Here is a 15,439-nt window from a genome sequence, read left to right on the forward strand (position 1 = left end):
CATCCCCTCCTCTCTGTTTCTACTCACTGGTCTGACCTAGCCATCCCACCCTGGCCTCTCTCTTGCACTCTGCAGAATAAAGTGACAGTTGTAATAGATGATAAACTCAGAAGTCAGATGGAAACACATTTGTGTTCATTACATTTCTTAGCAGGCAGGTAGTTTGTTATAGGAAAATGCTTTGCACTGGAAAGCAATTTTTTTTAATTCAATTCAGTTTATTGTCTTTAAAAACAATGTGCAGGCACATGTTAAAAATGAAATATGGGCTGTGGCTTCGCCAAACAGTGCAAGACAGACATACACAAACACAGTAGAAGATATACATAGATGAAGACCAAAAGCGAAAAATACGTTAAAAAGAGCACGAGTACAAAATATTTAAAAATATCCACAGACATTCAGTGGGTGGCCAGGTTCAGGTGGGCAACAGCTTGGGGAAAGAAGCTGTTTTTGAGCCTGGTAGTGCGGGCTCTGAGGCCCCTGTAGTGCCTCCCAGAGTGCAGGGGGGAGAACAGTCCATGGTTGGGGTGGGTGGGATCTCTGCTGATGTTGAGACCCCTTCGAGGGCAGCGTTTGTGATAAATGTCTTTTATGGCTGGGAGCTGGGTACTGGTGATATGCTGGGCCGCCTTGACGACCTGCTGCAGAGCTTTCTGGTCTACTGAGGTGCAGTTGCCGTACCACACTGAGATACAGCTGGTCAGGATGCTCTCTATGGTGCAGTGGTAGAAGTTGGTGAGTATTTTGGGGGATAGATGGGCGCTCCTCAGCCTCCTCCGGAAATGCAGGCGTTTTTGGGCCTTTTTCACAAGGGTATGGGTGTTTGATGTCCAGGAGAATTCCTCATTGATGTGGACCCTGAGGAATTTAAACCTGGAGACACGTTCCAATTCCACCCCATTGACGTGTATGGGGGAGTGGCTGCAGCTTCTAGACCTCCTGAAGTCCACAATCAGCTCCTTGGTCTTCTGCACATTGAGAACCAGATTGTTGGTAGTGCACCATGATGTGGGGTGCTGAATCTCGTCCCTGTAGGCCATCTTATCATTGCAGGAGATAAAGCCAATGACTGTGGTGTCGTCCTCAAACTTAACTATTACATTTGAAGGATGAGTTGGCAGGCAGTCGTGGGTAAAGAGGGAGAAAAGGAGGGGGCTCAGAACACAGCCTTGAGGGGCACCTGTGCTGAGGATCAGGGTGGAGGAGGTGTGGTCACCTAACCTAACAGACTGAAGTCTGTTAAGTTAATGTTTTAATGTTTCTGTTAGGTTAATGTTTTAATGTTTCGCTGAAAAACATTAAGGTTTTAATATTTTTCAGCTGATGGTACCAGTAGAGGACCAATATTTTGGTCCAGAGATTACACAGAACAGCCTAAATATAATGCCATCTACTGAAATAATGGAATAGCAACAAAACTATAAATATAAATGATGTGCTGCTAATAATGGAGAAATGAAGTAGGTTATGTTCAGGCAACTCTCTTTAAGGTCTCTTTATTCCAGCAGTTGGTTTGCCTCTCATCTCTGCTGTGGAATCAAAACTATCTGAGATCACGAAATGATTTATTTTTTTCTTCACTGCAAGATCTGTCACACACAACTGAATTAAAACCGGTGAGCCTTAAAATTCACCGAAAAAGCTTATTTCACACACAGCCGAACCACTTGATTGCAATGATGTATTTAATAGGCCGACATGGCAGGCAATGAAGGCAACGGGCCAATTATTCATTTGTGTATTTGACTATTTTACATTATGGATCAAGGTGCTGTCCGGTCTGACAATGCTGATGAAATACATTTAAGTCAGTGGTTTTCTTCTGTAGGTCTTGTAAACTTATACTGCACACCAGTTTCCTTTAATTTGAACCCTTGTCAGCTTACGCAGTCTTAAATGCATGGTGATTCGGACAAATTGCTGTCATGAGGCAGTTTACAAAGACGCTGTTTAACCACCAAGAGAAAATTGAGTTTTAGGTGAGCGAAGCATGAAAGTAATTTGTAACGGGGTAGCTCAAAAAAAAAAAAAAAACCCTCTGCTTGTCCTATCTAAAAAGGACTAGCTTTTATACAAACTAGGCCATATTCCTATTAGCTAAACCAACTCAAAACGTAAATCTGCCCTCCCCCCAGGGGGAATTCTAAATTTGAGTTTCACTGTTATTTGCACAAATGTGGCTAAAAAAAAAAAATTGGTTGCACTCTTTGGTAAATGTCACAAATCCACCAAAATGACAGGATGCGGAAGTGGGGCAGGCTAAGCTAGCCCATGCAGACCGGCAGTTCGGGCAGTCATCCTGTCTGGTGTTTGTTCCCTTGGACAGTGATTTTTTTTTTTCAGTTTAGATATATGTCTTAGGTTGGCTATATGTGTTAGTTTGGATATATTTATATGTTAGGTTGGATATATGTGTTAATTTGGATATATTTATATGTGTTAGATTGGATATACGTGTTAGTTTGGGTATATTTATGTGTTAGGTTGTATATATGTGTTTGGTTGGATATGTGTTAGGTTGGATATATGTGTTAGGTTGTATATATGTGTTAGTTTTCTTATATGTGTTTGGCTGGATATGTGTTAGGTTGGATATATGTGTTAGGTTGTATATATGTGTTAGTTTTGTTATATGTGTTAGGTTGGATATATGTGTTAGTTTGGATATATGTGTTAGGTTGGATATATGTGTTAGTTTGAATATATGTGTCAGGTTGGATACTATATGTGTTATGTTGGATATATGTGTTACTTTGGATATATGTGTCAGGTTGGATATATGTGTTACTTTGGATATATGTGTCAGGTTGGATGTATGTGTTACTTTGGATATATGTGTTAGTTTGGATATATATGTGTTAGGTTGGATATATGTGTTAGGTTGGATATGTGTTAGTTTGAATATATATGTTAGTTTTGATAGATGTGTTAGGTTGGATATACACTCACCGGCCACTTTATTAGGCACACCTGTCCAACTGCTCGTTAACGCAAATTTCTAATCAGCCAATCACATGGCAGCAACTCAATGCATTTAGGCATGTAGACATGGTCAAGACGATCTGCTGCAGTTCAAACCGAGCATCAGAATGGGGAAGAAAGGTGATTTAAGTGACTTTGAACGTGGCATGGTTGTCGGTGCCAGACGGGCCGGTCTGAGTATTTCAGAAACTGCTGATCTACTGGGATTTTCACGCACAACCATCTCTAGGGTTTACAGAGAATGGTCCGAAAAAGAGAAAATATCCAGTGAGCAGCAGTTCTGTGGGCGAAAATGCCTTGTTGATGCCAGAGGTCAGAGGAGAATGGCCAGACTGGTTCGAGCTGATAGAAAGGCAACAGTACCTCAAATAACCACTCATTACAACCGAGGTATGCAGAAGAGCGTCTCTGAACGCACAACACGTCGAACCTTGAGGCAGATTGGCTACAGCAGCAGAAGACCACACCGGGTGCCACTCCTGTCAGCTAAGAACAGGAAACTGAGCCTACAATTCGCACAGGCTCACCAAAATTGGACAATAGAAGATTGGAAAAACGTTGCCTGGTCTGATGAGTCTCGATTTCTGCTGTGACATTCGGATGGTAGGGTCAGAATTTGGCGTCAACAACATAAAAGCATGGATCCATCCTGCCTTGTATCAACGGTTCAGGTTGGTGGTGGTGGTGTAATGGTGTGGGGGATATTTTCTTGGCACACTTTGGGCCCCTTAGTACCAATTGAGCATTGTGTCAACGCCACAGCCTACCTGAGTATTGTTGCTGACCATGTCCATCCCTTTATGACCACAGTGTTCCCATCTTCTGATGGCTACTTCCAGCAGGATAACGCGCCATGTCATAAAGCTCGAATCATCTCAGACTGGTTTCTTGAACATGACAATGAGTTCACTGTACTCAAATGGCCTCCACAGTCACCAGATCTCAATCCAATAGAGCACCTTTGGGATGTGGTGGACCGGGAGATTCGCATCATGGATGTGCAGCCGACAAATCTGCAGCAACTGCGTGATGCTATCATGTCAATATGGACCAAACTCTCTGAGGAATGTTTCCAGTACCTTGTTGAATCTATGCCATGAAGGATTAAGGCAGTTCTGAAGGCAAAAGGGGGTCCAACCCGGTACTAGCAAGGTGTACCTAATAAAGTGGCCAGTGAGTGTATGTATTAGGTTGTCTATATATGTTAGTTTGGATATATGTGTTAGGTATGATATATATGTTAGTTTGGATTTTTGTGTTAGGTATGATATATGTGTTAGTTTGGATATATGTGTTAGGTTGTATATATGTGTTCTTGTAGTTTTTGGACATGTGTTTTTGTCTTTGTGGTGCACTACTGTGGGCTGGGGGAAACAATATGTAGCGACAAATTGTGTTCCTGAGATTGCCTTGTAGAGCCCTGCTTTGTGTAATTTGGATAAGCAACTTTACAATTGGAGCAATTGATCCCAAAGAGACAACCGAGTGTCTTATTCTCCCCGCGAATGAAAGCTGTCTGCAAGGTAGGGTGAAATGTACAGGGAATAAACATGTGGGCCGTTGACGAGGCATGAACACAGACGTGGACATTATTGTTTCAGAGATGGCTTTTTTAACCCTCCTTCATCTCTCAGGCTTCTCAAAAGTGTCCTAGATCTGAATGCACCAAATTTTCGGCTTTGTTTATGCGTACAGGAAACACATCGCTGTGTTTTCTCAGGGTGAGAGGCGAGCGAGTGAGTGAGAAAGATTTGGTGTTTTGAATGGCTTTTCATGTGGTGATATAAAATCCATTTTCCCCCCGTCTCTCTCCCAGAGCCAAGCCGAGTGTTAGCAGAGGATCATTATCCTGTCAGATTATGGCTGTCTCGCTGTTTGCTTGTATTTTTGGGTCAGATTTAAAGGTCAATCTAATGCACAACAGTTAGCTTTGGCAATTTTTCACACCAGCAGTATTACGGTTTGACCGGCTTCTAATATTTGGTGCAGTACCAATGCTTTGCAGCACACACGAAGAAGGAAAGACCTTCACTGTTTCAAGATTGTATTTGCTTGTTTGTAAAGATGTTGTATGTGATATGCATTTATCCCTCATCCTCGTTCATCCCTTATCATTGCTGCTTTATGCCAGAGCATTACAAATGTTACACTGATACCCATAATTCATTTACTTTCTTGCCAACTACAGAACCTCATATTCTCAGATATGTAGATGCTCTCTCATAGATGTGCTTAGATACTCTGTTTTATTCACTTTCAAATGCCGTTTCTCATTATTTTTCAGTGTATCATGTATCCCACCAAAGCAAATTTGTCATGCGTGCAAACTCGACAAAGTCTCCTGAATTTTAAAGTGAACTTGATCTTATGGTGCGGCACGGTGGCGCAGTGGTTAGCGCGGTCGCCTCACAGCAAGAAGGTCTTGGGTTCAAGCCCCGGGGTAGTCCTTGGGGGTCGTCCCGGGTCATCCTCTGTGTGGAGTTTGCATGTTCTCCCCGTGTCTGTGTGGGTTTCCTCCGAGGGCTCCGGTTTCCTCCCACAGTCCAAAGACATGTAGGTCAGGTGAATCGGCCATATTGAAATTGTCCCTAGGTATGAATGTGTGTATGTGTGTATGTCGGCCCTGTGTGATGGCCTAGCAGCCTGTCCAGGGTGTCTCCCCGCCTGCTGCCCAATGACTGCTGGGATAGGCTCCAGCATCCCCGTGACCCTGAGAGCAGGATAAGCGGTTCGGATAATGGATGGATGGATGGGCTTGATCTTATGTATTAGTACTATTGAGACTGAATATGTCTCCTCCTCCTGTGCTCCTCTTTCATCCTAACAAATGATTATAGGTTTGGATGGATGCTGATTGTCCCCCACCCTGGAAAGTTACCATCAATGTCTACAACAGCTAATCCCTCTCCTTTCTCTCTGTCCCAGGTTATATATGCACTGAACACAAAGAATGATGAACACGAGGCAGCCATTGCTACTTTGAAGGAGGCCCATGAAGAGGAGGTCCAGCAGATCCTCTCTGAGACCAGGGAAAAGATTTTACAGGTGCACATAATTTTTGCTGATGTCTTATGCATTGTCAGCCAACATATTTAATGTTTAATTGATATGCGTCTCTGATGATGATGAAAGAGGATTTTGGATGAGGCTTTAGATTTTCGATGATGGGTATTTGAAATGTCTATACAGTGGTCACTGTTGCATTTTTCCAGTTTTTTTCTTTTTATGTTGTTTATGTTTGACTAGTCTCACATAGCCAGACCTATCGCCACACTTGATGGTAGCACTGTGTCAGCACTGGAGAAAGGGCTGGCTCAACCCATTATCATGCTGGTATAGGGGGAAAAAATGCTCGGGCTTCTTTGTATTTCCTTAAACCAATCACAGTCATTTTAGGTGGCGCTAAGCCACGGATCCAGTGATGGCGCCCTTGCAAAATAGTGTCGGGGGGACTTGTCATTTTCAGCATGTAGGTTGCTAGCTCGGAGGTTGTTGTTGTTTCACATGTCAATGAGGACTTTGAAAATGGTAACACGCAGATAGTGGAAGGGGAGGAGAATTCCAACTGAAGTAGTCGACCAATGGCAAGCTTATACAGCGTACATCCAGTGAGTCAAGTCAAGTCAAGTCAATTTTATTAGTATATAGCCCAATATCACAGATTGCAAATTTGCCTCAATGAGCTTTACAGCAACACAACATCCTGTCCTTAGACCCTTGTATTGGATAAGGAACAACTCTCTAAAAAAACAAAACACTTTAACAGGGAAAAAAAATGAGGAAGAAACCTTGGGGAGAGCAACAGAGAAGGGATCTCTCCCCCAAGACGGAGAGTGTACAATGGATGTTGTGTTTACACAATTTACAAAATACAACATTGAAAGAGGATAACAGAATTATAATTGAATTATGAAATATATGAAGAATATGATGAGGAAGATGCCAAGCAGTGTCCAAATGCCACCAGAACAGCCCAGCACCCGAGCCACATGACCAGCATCACCATCCATCCATTATCTGAACTGCTTATCCTGCTGTCAGGGTCGCGGGGATGCTGGAGCCTATTCCAGCAGTCATCACCATGTTAAAAAAAATTAGTCATGCATCTTAGTGAGAGAAGGATATAGCATTAAAACAGGATAACAAAATTATATGGAGTGAGTCAGATTAATGTTTGACTAAAATAGATGGAAGTCTGAGAAATTACTAAATTAGTTCCTAGTAAAAGTACATTTGTTAGAACAGTAGATTCACTGTTCTTACGAGCTCAGGAACTCAGGTGCATGTGTTTGTGGCCCACTGCATTTGTTTCAAAATTACTTTCCATATTCTCAATAACAGCAACTACTTGAATAAAGATACCTTGTATTGAAATGTTTGCTGATATCCAAAAACCTATAATTTCCGTGGTCATTTTGGTTGATATTGGTACCGATTGTTTCATTGCAATACTTCAATGGAGTGTACTTATTTTATACTGTAACAATGATACTTGATACAGATGCAGACATCTAAAAAGGCCTTCTTTATTAGTATCTGACCTGATTTATTACTAAACTGATATATTAATGTCTTCATAGTCAGTTATTTGCAAAACAGCTATCAAAATAAAAAAAGTTAAAACCAAATCAAAACAAAATTTAGAGGAAACTGAAAATCTCTAAGTACTGTATCTAAAACAATAACACAACAAAAAGGGAACTTTAGGTTACTCTCGTAACCTGGTTCTCTGAGTAGCACGAGTTAGATGTCTCACTATGGGATATACCCCCTTGAATATTCACAAAAGCACTTATACCATTACTCCAGTTCTGAGTGGCTGGCAGTCATGATGTCTATGTCAGGGCCCTGCACCTTTATATATCACTGACGCAGTGTTACTCTTCATTCAAAACAAGCACACCTCTTCTCGCTGGCAGCTGTATCCATTTAGCTTGTGTACTAAAGGGAAGAAAAATAATTATCTGGAGTGATAATCTCTGTTACCTAGCTTCAATGGTGGGCAAGCAGTGAGGTGGCAGAAGGCTCCCGGTGTCATTTATTTGCTCAGAGTAGCCAAGTTAATGTGCTAGCTAGCTCACATAAGCAGAAATACTCCATGAGAAAACTACCTACTATGGTGAAGGCAGTCGGACCGGTATCTCCAGAAACTAGTGCCCGTTGTCCGTTCCAGTTTGAGCACAGCTAAGGTAGTTAGAGTAGACACTGGTAGAGAATATAGCTTAATATATTGCTTCTGAAGCGAGAAGGGATGATTGACAATGCATTAGTCATATATATATCCATCCATCCATTCATCCATCCATTATCCAAACTATTTATCCTGCTCTCAGGGTAGCGGGGATGCTGGAGCCATGCCATCACAGTGCAGATGTATATTTATTTATCGAAATATATGTATATCATATACATATATATTCATTTATCTATATATATTACGTTTTTTCTATTTATTTTATTTTATTTTTTGTTTTAAATATATTTATCGACATATATTTATCTATCTATATTATATATCTATATCTATATCTATATCTATATATATATATATATATATAGCAGATGGGGAATATATATATATTCCCCACCTGCTTTCAGTTTCTTTGACATCATCCACATCGCTGAAACAATAACACGGATCTCCTGTGTAGCTAATAACAGCAACGTGCTATAAGCAATCATCAGCTGTGACTGGACAGCTGATGATTGCTTATAGCATGAAACAGGCTTTTACTGTCTCATAGAAAATGTATATATATGTATATATAGTTTTTTTTCCCCGAAACCGTCAATGGTGTTGTTATAAGTGCTCAACTAATGAGGAGTGGAATATCAATTGAGGAGCGGAATATCAACATATTCCGCTCCTCAATTGATATTCCACTTCTCATTAGTTGAGCACTTATAACAACACCATTGACGATTTCGGGAAAAAACACTATCTCTGCTCCTTACCCTGTTGAGCACTTATGAGACTACCATGGACCCAGTGAAATTGATATATATATATATACACACACACATACATATACACATATACATATATACATATATGTATCCGCAGACACGGCCAATTGTGTCTGTAGAGACGCCCGACCGAGCCGGAGGTATCTCGAGGATTCAAACCGGAAATCCCCATGTTGGTAGGCAACGGAATAGACCGCTACGCTACCCTGACTACCCCCTATTTTCAATTTAACAGTAATTTATTTTCAAATTCCCCAGTTACTGAAGGGGCTACATAACTTTTTGTACAAGTTGCATTGTTCAAAAGACCACATGTAATGATTATTATTATTATTATTATTATTATTATTATTATATTGTACAGTAGTCCACACACATTTGCATTCAGTTAAGTTGGCTTATGTAGACTGTAATACAAACAGTTCAGTTTGTCAGGTGCATGCAACATTCATGCTTGCCAATCCCATTTTGCTGCAATAAAAATGACTGAAGCGAAGATGAACAGACTGAAAATCTTGCTTATTAGATAAAACAGATGTTGACAAAGTTTTCCTTTGGGGGACATAATTTGCAGGTGAAAAAAAGGTAATAAATAAACAAACAAACAAACAAATAAATAAGGCCCTGTGATGGGCTGGCATCCTGTCCAGGGTGTCTCCCCGCCTGCTGCCCAGTGACTGCTGGGATGAGCTCCAGCATCCCCGCGACCCTGAGAGCAGGATAAGCAGTTTGGATCATATACATATGTGTGTATATATATATATATATATATATATATATACTAGGTGCAGCGCCCTGACGTAGACATGACTACCAGCCACTCAGGGCTGGCGTAATGGTAAAGTGCTTCTGTGAATAGGCGAGGGGGCATACCCTATAGTGAGACATCAAGATGAATGCCGTGAAAAGAGAACAGCCATTAAAACAGTGATGGATTAAAAACTTAGAAAAGTAAACTTTCAAAAATGATTTAAAAGATTATACCGATTTATCCATCCTAAGCTCCTTAGTCAGGTCATTGTAAAGTTTAAGAGGCGGCAAAAGTCCAGTCAGCCCTTGTTTCCAGGCCAGGCTTCTGAGCCATCAGAGCCTGGAGACCATAATCTGTGACGCCTAGAGGTTATGGTCCTAATGATGAACATTTGGCTTTGCTTGTTCATGTGAGGTATTTTGCTTGTTGGTTTGTAATGCAGTTGACAATATGTCTACCTCAAATGAAAAAGCAAGGTGCATATCCTGAGTCTTCTCGATGTTTCGTGAATTCCTTTCTATTGAAACTCAAATCCTTTTAACTCAGTGTTTAATCTTTACCTTTCTAGTTTGTATTGGACTCCTTCTTAAAAAGCTCAAAAAATGCCATATAGTGCTTTGGATCTTTTTGTTGACTTTGCGTTTCCCTGTGGACAAAAGTGATAGTGTTTTGTGGAAGAGCTACTTCATTTCGTGTGCGCATTGCCTCTTGTAAAGATCGATATCTACCATTTGGTAGCTTTTGCATTTATTTCGAGAGGTTGAGTGAGAGATGTAGTGATGTTGAGGAAAAACAGGTGTTTATAAGAGACACAGCAATGAAGCGATGGCAACGTCCGAGTGATGTCACAGCATCACTGTCGCTACGGACGCGTCACAGGAAGTCAGACATGCGGAGCACGTTAGACAGTACAGCAGTGTTTTATGTACACCATGACACACTAGAAAAATAGGTGAAAATGGCAACAAAAAAAACTACGCAAAAGAACGGAGAAAATTACAACAAACTGCTTCCTTCTAATGTAGTCTGGTGCATCCGATGTCTGACTTCCCGTTAGTTGCGAAGCTTCCGCTTCTGCTTCCGCCCGGGAAGGGCTAAAACAGCTCGTGGACGCTGCCCCATTGCGGCTTTGTATCGTGTTTGTGTGGCGCAAATCGTTTCGTAAAATTTTGCGGGGAACCCGACCTGTAGACAAGCATTTAAAATCACGGTATCGCTACATCTCATCTAACTGCTGATGGCCTCATTTGATTATGTCGGTCATTTAGAGGCGTCAAAATTAAACTGAGACTAATAAATAATCAGTGGAAAAACACCTCGTATCAGCTTTTAAAAGACATTGCAGCTTGTTATCTGCCCCTAAGGCTGCGTTCAGACAGAATCAGGCAACGTGTCAAAAACGCAAGTCCTCCCATTCATCTTGAATGAGGGTTAGTGCGTTTATGCTGCCGCAGTGCGTGCCGCAACAGGTTCAGCAAAATAAATAAATAAATAAAATGGGGGGGGGGGATGCCGTGGCATCCAGCAAGAAAGTTGAGCCAGATTCAGCTTTTGCCGGAACACTGCTGTGGCCAATCAAGTAAGCCGGCGATCAGACCGGAGACGCCCACATGGGCCGCGATCGCTGCAACGGCCTATTGCGGTGATCACTGATTCCAATGGGCCATGTGGTGATGCTCCCACACCGCTGCACACCACTGCAGCAAGGCGCCACATTGCCTGATTCTGTGTGAATGCGGCCTAATGGAGTGCAAGTAATTGAGCCATGTGTGTTTTACCAGCCAATATATGCTTGTTTCAGTACAAGAGCAAAATCAGTGATGAAATGGACCTGAAGAGGCGCATCCAGTCCCTGGAGGAATCCATGGAGCTGCATGAGAGGATGAAGAGACAGGCCTTGGCAGAGTTTGAGAGTTACCGCCAGAGGGTAGAAGACATGCAGCTCTGTACTGAGGCCCAGGTAGGGACGGAGTGTGTGTGTGTGTGTGTGTGTATTAGTGGGGGCCAAGGAGTTTGACCACTGTCATTGTAAAAAAAAACCAGTATGTGCTTGTGTGTATGTATGTGTGTACAGTTGTATTATCAAGGAAGGACATACAGTCCATCTAACACCCATAAAAAAAGCATGCAGTCACCTCGACACAACAAGGCGGATACTCTGTAGAGTGTACAGATCAGAGTGTACTGCACCATCAGCTGAGATGAAGCCCACTTAAGCTGTATTAAATGGGTCTCTCCGTGTACCCACCTCCTCATCTGTAGGTCTATGTTTTGTATTATTTCACTGATGTGCATGTGATAAAGAAGTGGTTGTTTATGGGATTCCACCTATGACTATACGAGGAGCCTGTTGACAACCCTGCCCCAATTCCCCCATTCCCCCCCTCTCACACCCAACAGCACACGCAGCGTGTCGTTTCCATGTCAAAGGAGGTAGAGGAGATGCGGCGGTCCTTTGAGGAGAAGCTGCGTACGTTCAGCCAGGCCCAGACCCAGTTCGAGCAGGAGAAGAGGGTGGCCCTGGAGGAGCTGAAGGCCCAACACAGACAGGAGATCCAGGAACTGCTCCGTAGCCACCAGAGCCAGAACGCGAACTACAGCAAAGATCAGGAGAAACTGGGACAGCTCCACAAGGCTGAGGTAACTAACTTAGGAACTAACAGTGGTGAAATCCAGCAGGAAATGATGAAGATCTTCAAGGGAGAGGGAAGTAAGTGTCTGACTTAGTGACTGCAGAATTGATGAGGAGAAACCATGAAACTAGGGTAACTTGCTAGAGAACAGTTCCATAGATCAGTAGAAACTGACACTACTTCACAGGGTAGAGGTAAATTAATAAGTAACCGACTAAAGACAAGACGGAGAAACTGGGATAGCTCCATAAGGCTGCGGTAACAAAAACCCCTTTTCCACTGCTGCCCCGTATCATACTGTCCCACACCAACAAACCAATCAGTTTCTCACATAGGTCTGGGAACTCGCCTCACCTCAGGAGATGCTACCAGAATGGGGGTTCCCATAGACCCACTGGGTGGAGCTAGCTGCAGTAAACCTTGACAATTGGTTGAAGGCAATACTCAAAGAAGTACGATTGGAGAGAAACCACCATCTTTAGATTACATTTTAGAGTTAAGCCGACAACAAACAGTTTAATTGTCATTACATAACATGTCAAACATGGTAATCGTCACCGTACCTTGTTTTCCTTCATTGTTATTGTTCATTATGTGCAGTGGCAACAGAAACCAACACATGCCCTGGTGGTCCTTGAAGTCTCCCACTGTAGAGACTTAGGATCAGGGTGCAGGGGGAAAAGATGTGTAAAGGTGTCCAATGGAGTTTTCCCTGTAAACAACTCGGTTTTGTTTGCATTCAGAGTTTCTCACCAAAACACATTTTATGCATCCTTTAGGTCTAGCAAATAAGTTGACTGTATTTCCCATCTCATAAAACATTTGAAAAACATTGTTCTTGGAATGTTTTGAAAGCTGCATTATTTATGCTAGCTTGCGATCTTTTTTCTTCTCTTTTTATCGGCGGGTACGGTTCATTACGTGATTCATCATGCCGGATGACATGTCATTGTTGTGTTCCTCTTGTTCCTCTTCACATGCGGATGCTGTGAGAAAATGTGATGCAAACAGTACAGGGACCCACTTTTTTTATTGTGCCCTGTAGTGCCAATATTGGTCAAAAATCCCATTGGAGGGCGTCTGGGTATTGTACCGTCTATTCCATTGCCCACCAACACAGGGATCGCCGGCTCGAATCCCTATGTTACCTCCGGCTTGGTCGGGCATCACTACAGGCACAATTGGCCGTGTCTGTAGGTGGGAAGCCGGGTGGGTATGTGTCCTGGTCACTGCACTAGCGCCTCCTCTGGTCGGTTTGGGTGCCATGTTCAGGGGGAAGGGGGAACTGGGGGGAATAGTGTGATCCTCCCGCGCACTATGTCCCCTTGGTGAACTCCTCACTGTCAGGTGAAAAGAAGCGGCTGGCGACTCCACATGTATCAGAGGTGGCATGTGGTAGTCTGCAGCCCTCCCCAGATTGGCAGAGGGGGTGGAGCAGCAACCGGGACGGCTCGGAAGAATGGGGTAATTGGCTGGATACAATTGGGGGGGAAAAGGGGGAAAAACATCATTGGATATCTTTAAGTAAGCACAGTGAAGGGTGGGCAGACATAGGACAGCTACACAAGGCTAACTGTAGCAGAGACCAGTAGAGACTCTCACTGCTCCTCCATAAAGTGGTAAATAAGTAACCTAGTGACTGACTACTACCTGACTGACTGAACAGCTTTGAGAAAGTGGGATGTCTCTGAAAGGATGGAGAAAATGAATTCTGCTCCAGGTGTTTTGCATTCTGGATGCCCTGTGTCGAGATAGTGAAATGCCTTCAGGCAGTTTATGTGCCACTGCAATTAGCTCGTAAAGTGGCTTTAAAATATTCAGCCAACATAACTTCATGTACATATTCTTGTAGCAAGAAATAAGCTCAAAGTAATTGTGACGTTGTCTAATTTACCCAAAGTGGAATTTAGAATAAATCTGTTCGCAAATATGAAATTCACACAAAACATTTTTTTTTTAATAAATATGCACTCTTTGCTCATCTCTTCAGGGTATTGTGTATCTGATTGTGTAAGCTCCCTTTCATATGTTCCTGCAATGTGTCGCAGGTGGATTCCCTGACAGAGCGAGTGGAGGAGCTTAAACAGGATAAGAAGAGACTGGTGGAGGAGTACGAAGCCAAACTCAGCAAGGTAGCTGCCCAAAGTAAACACTACAAACACCAATGTGCTTCTGAAAAGGCTTGGACAAAGCAGATCCCGTTCTGTCTGCCTGTATTTTATTTATTGGCATTGGACTTAAATACCATTTTTCCAAATACCTGGACTGGTTTTGTCGTCATCATTATCTCGCCTTATTTAACAGTTAGCAATACCGTGTGCTTGTGTAATTCCCATGTGACTACCAGCTATTACAACAGAGCTGCTCAGTGGCCAACAGTAGAATGTGTGTACCTGTGCAAAAGTTTGGCAAGTGAATAAGAGCAAAATGAGTAAAATAGTCTTCTTAGCATAAAGTACATTTCTGAGGAAAAATCAGAAGGTCAGCACTGCTCATGTTAAGGTCAGACACTTTGAGTTGCATCAGTTTCACACCCGACCTTTTCTTCCAAGGCACAGGCGTTCTATGAGCGCGAGCTGGAAGCCATGAAGAGGACCCAGCAGCTGACTGCCGACAACCTGCTGGCGTGGAAACGCACCGAAGCAGAGCTGCGGAGGGAGTTTCAGACTCAGGAGGCGGCGCTCCAGAAGACCCTTGGGAAACTGAGGGCTGAGCTGGCCCGGGTAACAGACGAGGCCCGTGAGAACCGGGAGAAGTCCCACAAGCTGCAGGCCTCGCTCACCGCCACCGAGAGCACCATCAAGGTATAACGAGGCTGGAGTCAGGACTGAAGGTGTCAAAATCCACCCTGAGTGAGATAGGTTGAGACAATTAATTTGATCTTAAAGTTGTTGTTGTTTTTTAACGATGCTTGAAAATTGCCATTTGGAAATGATGAGAATATCAGAGGGAGATTTACAGTTAGAGGGATATTGTACATTAGTTTTGTAACTATAGCTTTGTTTCCTTCAAAATGTGAAGCAAATTTTAAGAGAACTGCCATCCAGGTGCAATTCAGAGGAACAAGAATGACGTGCCACAGGGGAAATTCGAAAATTCAGTT

At 42.7% G+C, this 15,439-nt stretch overlaps 1 protein-coding gene across 4 annotated transcripts in view; it reads left to right on the forward strand.

Annotated features, from left to right (window-relative positions):
• The first annotated feature begins 11,570 nt into the window (after positions 1–11,570).
• Positions 11,571–15,439, forward strand: part of fam184ab (family with sequence similarity 184 member Ab) — a 130,262-nt gene continuing 126,393 nt past the window's right edge. For 2 of the 4 annotated variants that reach the window (XM_056294859.1, XM_056294856.1), the window contains exons 1-4: positions 11,571–11,663; positions 12,104–12,343; positions 14,385–14,468; positions 14,889–15,140. In XM_056294859.1, the coding sequence (XP_056150834.1) occupies positions 11,586–11,663; positions 12,104–12,343; positions 14,385–14,468; positions 14,889–15,140 (654 nt within the window). In that variant the 5' untranslated portion in view covers positions 11,571–11,585. The remainder of the gene's footprint in view (positions 11,664–12,103; positions 12,344–14,384; positions 14,469–14,888; positions 15,141–15,439) is intronic. The other 2 variants (XM_056294857.1, XM_056294858.1) reach the window with 1 other exon arrangement.

The sequence above is a fragment of the Lampris incognitus genome, chromosome 15 (genome assembly GCF_029633865.1).
Source record: "Lampris incognitus isolate fLamInc1 chromosome 15, fLamInc1.hap2, whole genome shotgun sequence".
Lineage (NCBI taxonomy): Eukaryota > Metazoa > Chordata > Actinopteri > Lampriformes > Lampridae > Lampris > Lampris incognitus.